Source organism: Lynx canadensis, chromosome E2 (assembly GCF_007474595.2).
Source record: "Lynx canadensis isolate LIC74 chromosome E2, mLynCan4.pri.v2, whole genome shotgun sequence".
In the NCBI taxonomy this organism is placed as follows: Eukaryota; Metazoa; Chordata; class Mammalia; order Carnivora; family Felidae; genus Lynx; species Lynx canadensis.
In genome coordinates, this window is record NC_044317.1 from 29085925 (window position 1) to 29101053 (window position 15129).

Consider the following 15129-nt stretch of genomic DNA (forward strand, 5'->3'; position numbering starts at 1 on the left):
TGAGATCAAGACCCGAGCTGAGATCGAGAGTCAGACGCTTAACCGACTGAGTCCCCCCAGGCGCCCCAAGTTCTAGCTTCACCGCATTTTATTTACAAAAATGCCGAGGCTCAGAGAGGTTAAGGCACTTGGGTACCATCACCCGGGTACCAAGCCGTGGGGCCACCCCGTGAACTCAGTTTGCTCGGCCTGTTTCCACATTCTCAGTCGCCCCACCAAGCTGCCTCCTGAACAGCTGAGCGTGTCACAGTGACCTCACGGTAAGGGAAGGGTAGAAATAACCAGCCGATAGCAATCTGAGGCTTCCTTTCAAAAACATTTACTTAAAAACACGACAGCGAGTCTACTTAAAGAGAAGTATCAATGGAACACAGTACAAGTTCGAAAACGGCCTGGATCTTGAAGGCGAAATGAAAAGTAGCAAAGGCTGGAAAGCTCTGACGTGTACGTAACAGGCCTCAGTTAATGGTGCTGGGAGCGTGTGCGTTTGAGGAGCGATCGGGCATGATGAGGAATTTTCCAATGTACTGAAAAAATCCCCACTGTCAGGCCCGCAGTAACAGTCCCCGTGGTCGGCAGCTTTCTGACCTTGCCTCAAATGTCAATGTCAATAGCTGTTGTCACCAGTCAATGGGCCTCCCTTTTGGTACTTAGAGATTCTCTTTATGCACTTAAAAGGCATCATTAGTACCAAGTGGCTATTAAAGCAGTCTTGCTGTTCAGAATGATTTTCTGAGGCAAATGCAGAGGAAACGTGTTGAGGGTTGAAGTCATTAGCTGTGACCACAGAAGGACCGACCGTGGGCAATGGTGCCATTAATCTTGATAAGGGGAAGTGTGCACAATTCATAAAATCTACTTGGTGAGGTTTCTCCCTAAATGGACACCCGGCTGAATGACCCCATGTCTTTGCTCTAGGTAAGAGGGACACGCGTGAGCTCCGACACGGACCGGGGATAACGGTCGATGCAGGCAGGGCTGCTGGGGGTGGGGACACCACAGTGATTCCAGGCCGCGTGGGGAGGCCAGGGAAGCTGGAGGGTAGTGGGGCAAGAGGAGTTCCGGTGGGCATTTTAGCTAATGATCACCAGGGACCAGGCACAACGCTAATGCTTATGTGGTAACTGCCTAATGCTCATGACCATCCTGAGGTGGTTGTGAGACCTTGTGACTTCCACCCAGACGTCGTGGATTACTTGCTCTTGGAACCTAGCTGCCATGAAGTGAGGCACCTCAAGCATCCCTTGGAGACAGTAGAAACCTCTGCAGGGGACAGAGCCCCAGACCCTCCTTGGAAGTGGATCCTTGAGCTCCAGTCGAGCTGCCCCTTCTCCTACCGCACGGATCAGAGACAAACCATCCTCGCTTAACCCTACCCGAGAGGCAGATCCGTCAACAAAATCAACGACTGCCGGTTTGGGATTTTAGTGGCCTGGGGTACATAGCCCAGGTTTGGTATAAAAAACTGAAACACAACAAAAGACCTTTCTAGCTTAGTTAATGAACCACAGAGGTTGAGGACTATTGCTCTAGACTTGTCACCATTATCACTGTTGGCATCAATGTTCTAGGGCCCACTCTCTAATGTCTTAAATAAAGCTACATTGGCGTTTGGAGATGGTCCCAGGCAACGAGAGAAGATGTCAGTCTCTCGTGGTCTCGTAAGTAATAGTCACCCTCCACACGAATACGGATTAATTCACCAAAGAGTGAAATGGGCACCCACCAGCATACCACTAACGGTGGTCACAGCGTTAAATAATGCTGGATCTCAGAGTGACCCCAACTATCCACTTTTCAATTCTCTTTCAATCCTCTGATGACACAAAGGTGACAGATCATATATATATGGGGATAATACATCACACTATATATATGGGGATAATACATCATTCTATATTACACTATAATATAGGTATATACACTATATATACTATATATTATATATATATATAGTACACTATATATATAGTGTATACAATATATATACATGTATTATATATATGTATAGTATATATATACAATATATATATAGTATAATATATACAGTATACATATTATATTTACATACAATATAATACACTATATATTTCAATCCTCTGATTACACAAAGATAACAGATCATATACATATGGGATAATACACCATACTATATACACACTATAATATATACACACTATAATATAATATAATATACTATATATATACACTATATATATAGTAGTATAGTGTATATATATATGGTAGTATAGTGTATATATATAGTATATTATATTATAGTGTATATATAGTGTATATAATATAGTATATATATGTATATATATACATGTGTATATGTATATGTATATATGTATGTATATATATGTATGTATATATGTACATATATAATATAGTATATATATGTACATATATATAGTATATATGTATATGTATACATATATAGTGTGTGTATGTATATGTATATGTATATATGTATATATGTGTATATGTATATATGTATACATGTGTATATGTATATGTATATATGTATGTATATATGTATATGTATGTATATATATGTATATGTATATATGTATGTATATATGTATATGTATGTATATATATGCATGTATATATATGTATGTATATATGTACATATATAATATAGTATATATATGTACATATATATAGTATATATGTATATGTATACATATATAGTGTGTGTATATATACATATATATATATATATATCTGCCCCTGGTTCCTGGCACAGAGCTCCTATTTTTATTTTTATTTTTATTTTTTTTAAACATTTATTTATTATTGAGAGACAGAGAGACAAAGAATGAGCATGGGAGGGGCAGAGAGAGGGGGAGACACAGTATCTGAAGCAGGCTCCAGGCTCTGAGCTGTCAGCACAAAGCCTGACGTGGGGCTCGAACTCACAAGCAGTGAGATCATGACCTGAGCCGAAGTCGGATGCTTAACCGACTGAGCCACCCAGGCGCCCCAAGGCACAGAGCTCCTAAAAGCCATTTAATTTCCTAAGTGATAAGAACACTAGGAATATCTTTTGTTCTAATATTTTGTCTTTGACCTCTCAGTTCCTGACCCAGCGCTCCTAAATCCCTTAGAATTTCCTGGGTGATAGGAGTGTCTTTTATTTTAATGAGTTGATTCTTGGTGGGCTCCCGCTTAGGATCCTCTGTCCCCATCTCTGTGCCCCTCCCCCTGCTTGCACTGTCCCCAAAATAAATAAAAATTTTAAAAAGAAGAAGAAGTTTCTGTGCTCTGGGCTCTCCCAGACCTCATCCCATTACCTCCTCATTTGGCTGTTCATCTGTACCCTTAACATGCCCTTTAATAAACTGGTAAACGTAAACGTGTCTATGAGTTCTGTGAGCTGCTCCAGCAGATTAATTGAACCTGAAGATGGGTTTGTGGGAACCCCTGATTTGTAGCTCAGTCGCCAGATGTTGTGGGTAACTTGAGGACCCACTACCTGTGACTGGCACCTAAAAAGAGGGAGGTCTCGTGGGACTGAGCCCTTAACCTGCGGGATCTGATGCGATCTCTACGTAGACAGTGTCAGACCTGAGGTAAACTGTGGGATACCCAGCTGGCGTCACAGAATGTCACTTGGTGTGGAGAAACCTCACACATGGCCGGTGACTAGAAGTGCCAGAAGTGAAGACAATGTGGAGGTGGTGAGAAATTAAAGAGGTTGAAAAATTTCCAACATGGCGCCACCTTGGCTTCAACATCTCTCTAACTCGTGGCAGAAATCAGGGAGGTGGTGTGCCACCAACCAAAATTCAAGAAACACTGATCTAATAAGTCCTTGTTCCCACAACAACTAAGTGAGAGAACCAGAGAAATCATGAAAGAGCCACACGGTTTATGATCATCCCAGAAAGCTGAGTCTCCGAGACACTTGGTGACTTGTCCAAGGACTTGGGTCACTGTTTCTCCCTCATCTTCAACTTAACACGTAATGAAAAAAAATGACATCACTAGAGGGGTCCTCTGCCATATAACTGGTAAATAGCCATTCGACTCCATTTGTTTTCTTTACAGAGAGTGAGAGAGAGAGCACATAAGCATGAGTAAGGGAGGGGCAGAGGAAGAGAGAGAATCTTAAGCATGCTCAGCATGGAGCCCCACATGGGGCTCGATCCCACAGACCCTGGGATTATGACCTGAGCTGAAGTCAAGACTGAGACACTCAGGCACCCCCATTAGACTCCATCTTTACTCTGATCTCAGAATAAGGGCCAAAGAAGCTCCAAACGAGATGGGGAGAGAGGAAGGGGAGGCACAGAGGGTAGGAGACAAATTTCAGAAGTTACGTGGAGAAGAAATTGGTTCAAAAAGGAAGAACTTTCTAATGCCAAGGCTGCAAATGGCTACGTCAAAAGACAGCAGCAGGCCAGCCAACCCCCCCCCCATTGGCTCTTTTATTTGCCTGAGATAGAATCTTCCATCCTTGGTGTTGGCTTTTCCCGAGTATGTAGGGATTCTGGACCACATGTTCACGTTTGGGGACAGAATTGTCTCCCGCACCGAGGTTACAAGTGACTCCTATGCTGTTTGCACCCTGAAATCCCAGCGGGTCTTCAGACAGCTGGGAGTGGCCTCTTCCCCCTCCAATCACTACACGCCTTGAGCTTCAGGATGGTGGGGGTGAGGGTATGGGTGTGGGTGACTGAATCGGATGAGGAGAATGAATGTGAATGCAGATTAAATCCGGGAGGAACTGTTGGCATCTGTTATTGGGATGTGATTTACTTGTGGCCAGCAGCAGGGACTCTAAGCACTCATGCTGAGCTTAGGGCTTGGCCAGTGCTACCCAGGTTAAAAGCCCACCAGACCACATAGGGTGCTTGTTACAAAGGCAGATCTCCCAGTGTGATTCTTTAGCTGTGGGCTGATTCTCATGGTAGAGATCCAGGGGCTACATTTTGCCAAACGCTGACCTGGGGTGTCTCAGCTGCGTCCCGGGGACATGTGGACAGGGGGAAAGGTGATGGATGCTCTCAGCCAGGATATGCGGGCCGTGCCCAGGAAGCACCAAGAGTCCTCTCCCGTTGGACATTCCTGAGACGGAAGGAGCTCCAGTGGCCTGAGACAATAGACACACAGGCACTTAGAATCTCAGAAACACAGGCTCTTATTCATAGTGGAATAAAAGCATCTTAAAATAATAGAGTTGCAGGGCGCCTGGATGGCTCGGTTGGTACAGCATGTGACTCTTGACCTCAGGGTTGGCAGTTCAAGCCCCACACTAGGCATGGAGTCTACTTAAAAATAAATAAGTAAAAATAATTTAAAAAACAGGATGCATTAGCAGTCGATCTCAGCCGTTAAGAATAAGTTGTATTCAGAGTTTAACTTCTTTACTTCATTAGCTGAATAGCTGACACTGAGTTACTTCATCTCTCTGAGCTTCTGCTTCATCCTTCATTAGATGGGCCTCCTAGGGAGTAGAATATAATGCCCTCTCGCACGGTTGTGACATATACACGCGTCAGAGCGTTTAAAGGACATGGCGTTGAGGGTGCTACAGGGGAAGGGGTCCAGAAACTCTTATTATCGTTGCCAAGGTCATAGGATCTTAGGACCAAAGGTGATCACAGAGATTATCTAGTGAGTCAGGGGCCATGCAGAGAGTGACTCCCAGTGGAGATGAATCAATAACGGAAGAAGCCACTGTTGTGCGAGGCTCCCTTGGTGCAGCCTCTCCTCTCGACCTAGTGGTGGTGGGTGTTCTCCAGCCGGGGAAAGAAAGGAAGTTTGGAGGCCCATCTCCTCGAGACCGTCCCAACCTGACACCCACCGCCTTTCCTTGTTTCCCGACACCTGCCTTGCAGAGCTCGCACGCCTCCCGTCGGTGGGCACCGGCATCAGCCGAGGAGAGCGGGGCTGTGTCCTCCCTCCCCTTGCTCTGGTATTTAATCAAGACAGTATTCAAAACATGATTCTGGGAGATTATATTGGGAGATTTGCGGGAGGCTCTCAGTGGGGGCAGCGACGGTGGGAACAGATTGCCACTGGGGGCCCAAGGCTGGGATAATCGGAGGCTCAGACGTGCCTTTCTCAGGCCTTCACCCTCACTCCTGGAGCCCACCCCCAGCCCTGGAGTGGCCAGCACACCGGGATGGAGAACTAGATCATTCCCCATATATTACAGCCGGGGAAACTGAGGGGGTGAAGGGGCTTGTCCACAGCCCCAGCCAAGTAGCCACGGCGTTGAGATGCTAAAGCTCTTTCCTGGGATTCCAGCCGCTCTTTTCTGCCCTTCCTACACCCACCGTCTCCAGCCAGGATCTAGGCCTGGATCCTGGGGCAACCCCTGGGCTGCCTGCTGGTGCTCTGGGTCGGGGGAGATGAGGAGAAACTAGGCCTCACAGACAGGAGCTGGGGAGACAACTTCCTGAGTTCCTGAGTGGGAAGGCAGGCAGATACCTGGGCCTCTCTTCCCAGGACTCACGGTTCCATACACTCTCCGGATCAGCCACACGACCTGGGGCTCAGGTGCCTCTCTGCCCTCTGGCCTTCACTTTTCCTGTCTCCAAGTGTCTCGGTGTGATGCTAAGGGTCCCTCTACCCTCCACAAAAAGGCTCCCCGGAGCCCCACTCCCAGCCGAGGCCCTCCGAAGGCGCTTCTGCTGACTCCGCAGCCTCTGGAGGGGTCTACCTGGCCCCCCAGGAGGGGGTGGGGTCGAGAGCGCCTTGAAAGAAACCTCCAGCTAATGCTCTTTATTACAAGCGTTAATCCCGCAAAGCCGACTGGAAATAATGTTTATCTTTTCGCAGTTTAATTTCCCGGACCCTAAGCCGCGGGTCAGTGAGGGCGACTGGAGGTCCCCCGGGGAGCCTGGGGGTGGGAGCAGCTGGTGCCCAGAGCAAAGCGAAAGCAGGGAAGGGATCATCCGGCGGAAGCGAGGGAAAGGAGCATGAACCGGAAAGAGGCAATGGACCCTGAGTGGAAAGCTGGGGGACCCCTCTCCGCCACGGATTCCGTGTGACCCTGAGCCAGTCCCCTGCCCTGCCACTTGGCCTCAGTTTGCTCATCTGGGGAAGAGGTTTGTCCTTTGTAAGCCATGATCGCTAAAGCCCCTTCCGACCCCAGGTCATTCTATAAAAAAGAAGACAAGGTGGGGGCTGGGAGGGGGTCCGCCGCTTCTTCTCCGCAGCCTCCGGGAGGTCTGACAATCTCCCCGCCTCCGACCCCCCAGGATGCGATGATGCGGGCGGGGCGGGGGTGGGGGGGGGGAGGGGGCTTCCCGCCCGCCGCTGCAGTGCCAGGCGCTGATTTAGCAGCAGCCACCCGGTCTCGGGGGCCCGGGCCGAGCCCAGCGGTGGAGACGCAGCTCCCCCAGGATCCGGTCCTTGGGCGCACACCCCGGCTGCCCTTCTCCTGACTTCCCGCCCGCATCAGCTCCCCGCAGCTCCCCTCTGGGGCCCCGTCCCGGGTTCACCTCCCCCTCCCCCCGTGGGCAGCGGCCAGCTCCCTGGCTGGCTCCGGCCGAGGCCAAGAGGCCCGGGACGCGAACTCAGGCCGGGCGCGGGCGGCTTTCCATCTCTCCGCCCCCCCCCCCCCCCCCCCCCCCCCCGCTCCTGCTCCAGACACGGCTCCCCGCGGGGCACCGAGTCCGGTTCCCTGCCCATCGGTTCCCATTGGTCGGCCTGTACCGGAAGTGATTGCCGATCCTTGGTTCCTTAAAAGAATGTCTCCTCTTGCCTCCCCGGGACCCAGCAAGCCGTCACACTTTGCAGTTTTGTACGACGGGAGGAGCGCGGGGATCCCCGCTGCGTGCCAAGGACGGCCAAGGTTATCCCCCGTCCTCCCAAGAAACTAAAACCCAAGTACGAGCCCGGAAACAAATGCAGCTTCCAAATACGCTGACAGCTCCCCGACCTCCGACCTCACCATTTCCGCCCCGTTGCCCCAGTGCACAAGACCCCGCCGCCGCGCGTCACCCTGCTCGGCCAGTTAGGTACAGGCAGCGTCAGGTAGACAGAGTTAGGCGCCCTCGGGGCCTCGGCCTTAACCTCGCCAGCCTCTCTCCTTGCGGTGAGAGGGACTGAGGTCTGCAGCTCACGCCGCCCTGGCCCCAGATCCCTGGCCTCATTCCATCCTCCCCTCCGCCCTGGCCTCCCAGCGCCCCTGGCACAGACACGCCACACGGGTCTGGTTTGATGTGATTATTTTTGAGGACACAAGGAATAAGGACGAGGAGAAGACGCAGGTGATCCTTAGGGACCAGGTCGGCGCTGAAGTTACAAAGTGAAGGGGGGTAGGGTGGGGGTGAGAGAGAGAAGGAGTTGCTGCAGACCCTGAATCAAGAGGAGGGAGGCCGACTCAGTGTCCCGAGTGGGTGCACAGGCCAGACTCGCCCGGCTGTCCCACCCGGCCCTCCCCCGGGTGCCCCGCGCCACCTCCTCCAGCGGGTCTGGCGAGATGCACGTCCGCCCGCCACTCCCAGCTCTGCGTGCAAGAAGGGCCGGGGTAAGGGTTTCTGTGAGTCTGTGTCTTAGGCGAAGCGAGAGCCCCCAGTCCCTGGCAAGGTCTCCCAGCTTCCGAGCGTGGAGGTGAGTTCCAAAAGTAGGGCGTATTTCCGAGATTCTTCCGCAAATCGCAGCCATTGCGCTAACCTGCTGAGAGAGGAAAGGTTGATTAAAACCCGAAGGCCGCTTGGCGCTGATTCCCAGGAAATGGAAGGTCGGTGGTGTCCCATCCGAAGGGAATCAAAGGTCTAGAGGCAATTTGCTTGCTAGAAGGAACATTCGGACCCCGTTATGTGCAAATTCAAATAACAGCGTAACCCAGTTTTCTAAGCCAGGAGCTAATCCTGAGAGAAATTACTACAAAGCAGAATCTGACAGTAATTGCCGGAAGCTGCCTGATGCTGGGGGGAATGTCCCTTTGTGGGGTGCGATTCCCTTCCGCCAGGCACAGCCAGAGAACCAGCCAGGGCCAGTAGGCAGATATTGGCAGTCACACCCGGCTGGGGCTGAGCCCTTGGGGGTGAGCGCTCTCCAGGGACAGCCCCAACCCTCGGCCACCCTCCCCAGGGGTTTCAGCCGGCCCAAGGCAGGGCTCCAGCTGGACTTAAGCGCTGGCCTTAAACCAAGTGCATGTATCTGGCCCGTCCTTTCAGGCTTCTTGGAAGGCCCTGGTTCCGGCCCAGCCCTAGCAAACTCTGGGTGCCAGCACCGCAGGGGGCCAGCTGGCCTCCCCGAGGGGCGGGCAGGGGGCAAGGGTGTCTCTGCCAGAAGGTCGTGATGGAGCCCACCTGGCACATTTGCCAGCACATTGGGCACCGGGGCGCAGAGGTCTAGGTTGACGACTTGCTCAGTGCGCCTAGGCAAGTTACTGTCTCACTCTGAGCCCATTACTATTAAGTTTCAAAAGGAGGCGGAATTAGTTAGTGCTTTGGTTCCTAAGCTGCTGTTTCAGGAAGCGCTGTGGGACAAGCCCGCTCCAGGTCCCAACGTGGCCGCGCCCCAGAGGCCGAGAGGCTGGACAGTGGCCGGGCGGCACCGTGGGCAGCCCTGTCCTTTGGACGGACACACCCAGCGCCGTTGGGGACCCACTACCTTCTGCTCCAGACGGGTACGGGCACCGCACTGCAGGCTCCCTCCGCCGCGGGCAGGGCGCACAGTTCATCGGCGGCCCCTGCAGGGCGAACGGGTGGTTTCCAAAGGCTTTGGCTGCGCGGGAAGACTCTTCGCCCGCGGAGTCTCTGGGGACGGCGGGTGGGCCGCCGGAGCCCGGGGTTGGTCCCGGAATCAGACGGCACTCGGGACTTCGCGGCCTGGGAGGGGTTGGCGCTGCCCCGTCGACGGCGCTGGCTGCCGCAGTGTGCGCCAGGGACCAGATGCGCGGTTTCTCGCGGCACGGGTAGTGCAGGGTCAACGTGGGGCCCCCAGGCTCCGCCCGGAGGAAATCCGCTTCTCCCGACCCGGGGGGCTCAATGAAAGAGAAGGGGCGCGCCGCCAGGCCGCACTCCCGGCGCTCCAGCCGGGCCTCTCGAGCCGCCGCGGCGGCGTATGGTGCTGGCTGCGCCTGCGAGTCTTTATGGAACTCAGCCAGCCTGTCCGTAGCGGTGGCCACCGCCTCCTCTTCTTCGGCCTCCTCCTCTTCCTCCTCCTCCTCCTCCTCTTCCTCCAGGTCTTCCAGGTCACTCAGCCGGAGCCCTCGGGCCTCCTGGCTTGCAGAAGCATCTGCGGGAAATCAGGACCGAGTGAGAAAAGCCCCAGGCCCCAAGGGAAATCCGCGGGAGTGCCCACTCCCGAGAAGCTTTTAGCAAGATGGCTGTGACTGAGGGCATTCTCGGGGTTGCTCACCAGGCTGGCCAAACCGTCTCTTACAGTCCTCCCAGCGCTCCGGCTTGCCCCCCCCCCCCCCCCCCCCGGGAAAGAATGTAGGCCCCAGCCCCGCCCCCACTCCTGGGAAGACTCCTCTCTGGTGCAAAGAAACTAACGCTTTTTCCTGCCTACGACCTGGATCTCAGTGTCTCCACCGTAAAGCAAACAGACATACGCCCAAGGGGACACTTTCCCCTCCAATTCCAGCATCCACAGGTAGCTGGTGTGTATTATTTAATTCAGCAAATATTTATGGAGTGCCATCTATGGGCCAGACGTCATCTAGGCACTTGGGTATTAAGAATTTAGGGAATACGGCAGCGAGTAAGAGACACTGTCTGGTGGAGGTGATGTTCTGGCAGGGGGAGGCAGACAGGACCGGACCGCCTTCCCACAGTGACAGGTATGGCAGAGGAAATACAACAGGCCGATGTGATAGAGAATAACTGAGGGGCTAAGTGAGCTTGGGTGGCCAGGGAGGGCTTTGTCCAGCCCACACTATAGAAGTCAAGAAGAAGCCAGTTATGTAGGGAATTCCAGGCAGAGGGAACTGTACAGGCAAAGGCTCAGAGGTGTGTGTGTGTGTGTGTGTGTGTGTGTGTGTGTGTGTGGTGGGGGAGGAACACAAGTGCAAGGGTAAGTCAGGGAGCGCCTCCAAAGACGCTGTTGTCCAAGGCAGCTCGCCAAAGTGCCATCAGCCCGCTATCTAGCTGGGAAAGCCGAAAGGTGGGGTGGGGAACATTCTGGGTACCTTTGGCGTCACCATTCAGGCAGCCCAGGGACTCCTCTGCTCCACTCTCAGCCCTCCTCTCCTCCCCGCCTTTGCTCTTGGGCGCCCACGTCATCTTGTTCTCCTTCTTGAGGCGCCGGCGCGCGTTGGCGAACCAGGTGGACACCTGGGTGAGGGTCATCTTGGTGATGATGGCCAGCATGATCTTCTCGCCCTTGGTGGGGTAGGGGTTCTTGCGGTGCTCGTTCAGCCAGGCCTTGAGCGTGCTGGTGGTCTCCCGGGTGGCGTTCTTCCGGCGGCCAGTGCCACTCAACTCCACCGCTCCATACCTGGGGGGGAGAACCTGGCTCACAGTTCTGGGTCTGAGAACCTGGGGCTGCAGGCAGGAGACAGTCTGAGGCCGGGAAATGAGGTTCCGTGCTCCCCCCTCCTCACACACCCTCCTTCCCAGGCTGTTCCCAGATGGGCCCTATGGCGGGAGGCGGGGAAGGACCTGTAACGCCAGCTACCAAGGCACCCCATGCCTTACCGGTCGTACTGGTACTGCCCCAGGGTCGGCTCATAGGGGTAATAGGCTCCTGCTTGTGCCAGGCCAGGTGTAAAGTTCCCTGCGGCCTCTTTAAATTCATACTGTGGATTCTGGTGGGGGTTGGGGTGGGAAGAGAGAATTCAGGACGACGTTTGGGGAAGAGGCAGTATAGTTGCTAAGGGCGTGACCTCTGGAGTCCAGTCCGGTCCTACCACTCCTACTGGCTATGCGACCTTGGGCACAGTTGTTTACTCTGTGCCTCAGTTTCCCCGTGGTAACTGGGAATAACAACAGTACCTCTAGGGTATGGAAGAAGCACCCTTGGCAGAATCCCTGGTGCAGAATAAGCAGTGGTTAAAGGCGAGCTCTCCTCCTTATTACTGTCACCACTTGTGACTACTCCCAATCCCCCGTCCCTACCAGCTGGGGACCTTCCCTGCCTCACTCTCCTTCCAGAGCTATTCTCTGACCCTCTGTATCTTCGTGGCTTTGGGCAAGGGGTTTGAGCCCCTCTTCATTTCAGTTTCCTCGTCTGTAAACTGAGGCTCCCTACCACGAGTGAACCGAAGCACAGATGTTTTGTAATCAGGACGGAGTTCTGCAAAGGGTCAAACTGCCCCCCGCGCTTTATAATCCTACCCGTTTCCCTTCCTCGGAGTTTCGCCTCCTTCCTCAATGTCCCCCTCCAGCCCCCCCCCCAGACTTCTTACTGGATTTCACCCGCTGCTGCCTTGTTCATGCCCCCCCCCCCCGGGGGCCGGATGGGTTTTGGCGAACAGACCCAGGGGTACTCACCAGCGCCCCGTACAGCGCGGGCGGCTCTGGGCTGTAGGGCAGGTAGCTTGGGTAGCTCTGGGCAGCTGCGGCGGCCGCGTAGGGGGCTCCGTAGATGCCCAAGGCCGCGCCCAGCTCGGGCCGCGCACTGCCCAGCAGCCGACCGTCGTAGGGCGCGCAGCAGAGAGCGGCCGCCGGGGTGGAGCCTGAGGCCACGTCTGGGACCGAGCGCGGGGCGGATTCGCAGCAAGTGGCGCTGGAACTTGCAGACACCAGAAACTACGGGGGTGAGAGGGGCGCACCGGAGGTCAGGGACCGGCGCCTCAGGCTGGCGGGAGCCAGCGGCAGAACAGCCCGATCGCTCCCTCATTCAACATGAACTAAATGCCACCCAGAGCTGAGCGAGCACTCTGCTGCGATGGAAATGATCTGAAGACGTAATTTAGCCAAACTGCCCTCATAGGTACTTCTAAAACGTTGCTCAGGCTCCAGAGTCCCGGGGGTCGAGGCGATGGCACGGTCTGAAACCCGAATTACAGAAGCCAAACTCTTCTTGTTCCCTCGCCCACCCCTCCTCCGCCCCCATCACGGGATCTTACAAAGGCAGAGCTAGAAGTTAGGCTTAGCGACCACCATCACCTCTTACTCCAGCTCCCTTTTTTATAGATCGGGCAGGAGCACCAGGGAGACTTGTCCAAGATCCCAAAGCGGGTCAGAGGTCAAGTGGGAACTAGACCCCACAATCTAGGCAGAAACTGGAGGACAGCGGTGGGTGTCCCCAGGAAATCCTTGTCACTGCACAACACCCACCGTAATCTGGAAAACCCAAGGAGCCGGAAGCAGAGAGCTTGGACCCGGTCAAAGAAGGGAGAGGATAAGTACAGAAGTCAACAAGCAAACCACTGAACAATGCTGAGGTGGAGAGATCCGGGTCACCTCGGATATCTGTACAATAAGGAGGCCTGTCTGGAAGATCTCTGAGATCCCACCCACCTCGCTTAGCGCGTGGTTAGTGCCCAAGTTTCGGGTCACACGATCTTCCGGCTTGCACTGGGGGAGTGGAAGGTTCTCGGCCAGAGGTTGGGGATGTCGGAGGGGTCTGTGGTACATTACCCTGGTCCCTGCTCTCTCTGTCTTCTCGGAAGACTCGTGCGAAAGGGGGGCGCTCAGCTGCAGGCGCGTGCACTGGGCACCCCCTCCTCTGTGTCAGCCCCCATCCCCCATGGAGGCCCTTCTTACCTGGGAAGCGCTGCCGTAAGGGTGTCCAAAGTGCGGGAAGGACATGGTAGCTGTCCCTGGCCCTCCTCCTTCCCTTGCGAGTTCCCGCCTCAGCCCCGCGATTCTGCGCCTCCAGCCGTGCGCCGCCTCGGTTCCTTACACGGCTGCTGGTGCCCAGCGCCCGGTCCTCCGCCCGCTTGGCACGACTGGAGGCAGAGCCCAGGGCAGTCCGGCTGCCGAGCCCTGCGCTCCAGAAGGCGCCCCTCCGGCCCGCGTGGTCCGGAAGACAGAAGGGCCCATGGATGGGCAAGGAAAGGGAGAGGATGCGGGTTCCCAAAGTCGCGCGGTGGCGAGGCAAGGTGAGGCGCGGCGCCGGGCTGTGAGGCTTCAGAGGTGTCCCAGTCCAAGGTGGCCAGAGGCTCAATGTGACGTCACGGTAATCCCGGGCCGCCAGGCGGGCCCCCGGGCCCTGGGGCCCCGGGCCACCAAGCGTGCCAAGCGCAGCCAGCCCGTGCGCGCGCGCGCACTCTCACCCACGCTCACACTTGTTCCGGGAGGTTTGTGCAGCTGGTGAGGAACGTCAAAGACCCTGACCCTCTGTGTTTGGCGCTGGATCCTACCCCTTTTCGCCTTAAACTCACGCGCGCGCGCGCGCGCGCACACACACACACACACACACACACACAACCTCTCCAAATTACCCGGGAGAAGTAGGAGAAACGCCTCCCTCTGTGCCGCGCAGGCCCCGGGCGCAGCGCGTTTACCTCCTCCCCTGCGGCCCGGAGGAGGAGAGAAGCAAGCCAGGCGGCGAGGGGGGAGAGAATACAAAAGAAGAGATAGGAGAAAAAAGAGAGGAGAAAAGTGGGGGAGAAAGGCAAGAGGGAGAAGGAGGAGGGGAGAGGAGAGAGATGAGTCCAAGCGAACAGAGGCGCGAGGGGGAGGGGAGGGAACCGGGGTGGGCGAAGGCTGGGCGCAGGTTGAACACAGGCAGGTGGAGGAGAGCGGCGGCTCGGGGGACTAGCCTCCAGCCCGGCTCCCCCGCCCCTCCGCTGCAGGAAAGTTTGTTCTCGCCACAGGCCCGGCACTGGTTGGGGCCGCGGCCGGGGAGCGTCGGTGGTTCCCACTGGCCCGCCCGTCTTTGTGCTTCGGAATCTGATTCCCCACCCCAGCCTCCCCAGGACTCTAGCTAGATTCAGGCTCTCGGGGCCCGGGTCTTTGCCAGGGTCTCGACCCAGGGGCTTCTCTGCAGCCTCTGGCCTCCGAACAGAGCGAATAGCGCCCCCTCGAGGCCAAGATTCAGTTCCGCTTGGACTCGGCCTGGAAACGCGCTAAAACTGACCCTTGGCATCCGCAGACAGCTGGCGAACACCCCTGGGCATCTCCTCCGAAGACGACGCTTGGTTGCTTCCTGCGCACAGACCGCTGTGTCCACGGGGGAGCCGGGGAGCCCCACAGGAAGGTGCCGGGGCCGAGCTGCAGCCGCTGCGCTCCGCTGGGGGTGGCGCTGGCGAGCCGCGGTTCAGCT

General features: G+C 55.2%; 1 protein-coding gene across 1 annotated transcript; it reads right to left on the reverse strand.

The window, feature by feature from the left end:
- Positions 1 to 8175: 8175 nt before the first annotated feature.
- IRX6 (iroquois homeobox 6) lies at positions 8176 to 13733 on the reverse strand. Its single transcript, XM_030299123.1, has 6 exons — positions 13626 to 13733; positions 12408 to 12665; positions 11613 to 11722; positions 11105 to 11412; positions 9583 to 10209; positions 8176 to 8640 (listed from the first exon to the last, which is right to left on the reverse strand). The coding sequence occupies exons 1-6, from the start codon at positions 13668 to 13670 to the stop codon at positions 8633 to 8635; spliced, it is 1356 nt and encodes a 451-aa protein (XP_030154983.1). The 5' UTR covers positions 13671 to 13733; the 3' UTR covers positions 8176 to 8632.
- Positions 13734 to 15129: the final 1396 nt, after the last annotated feature.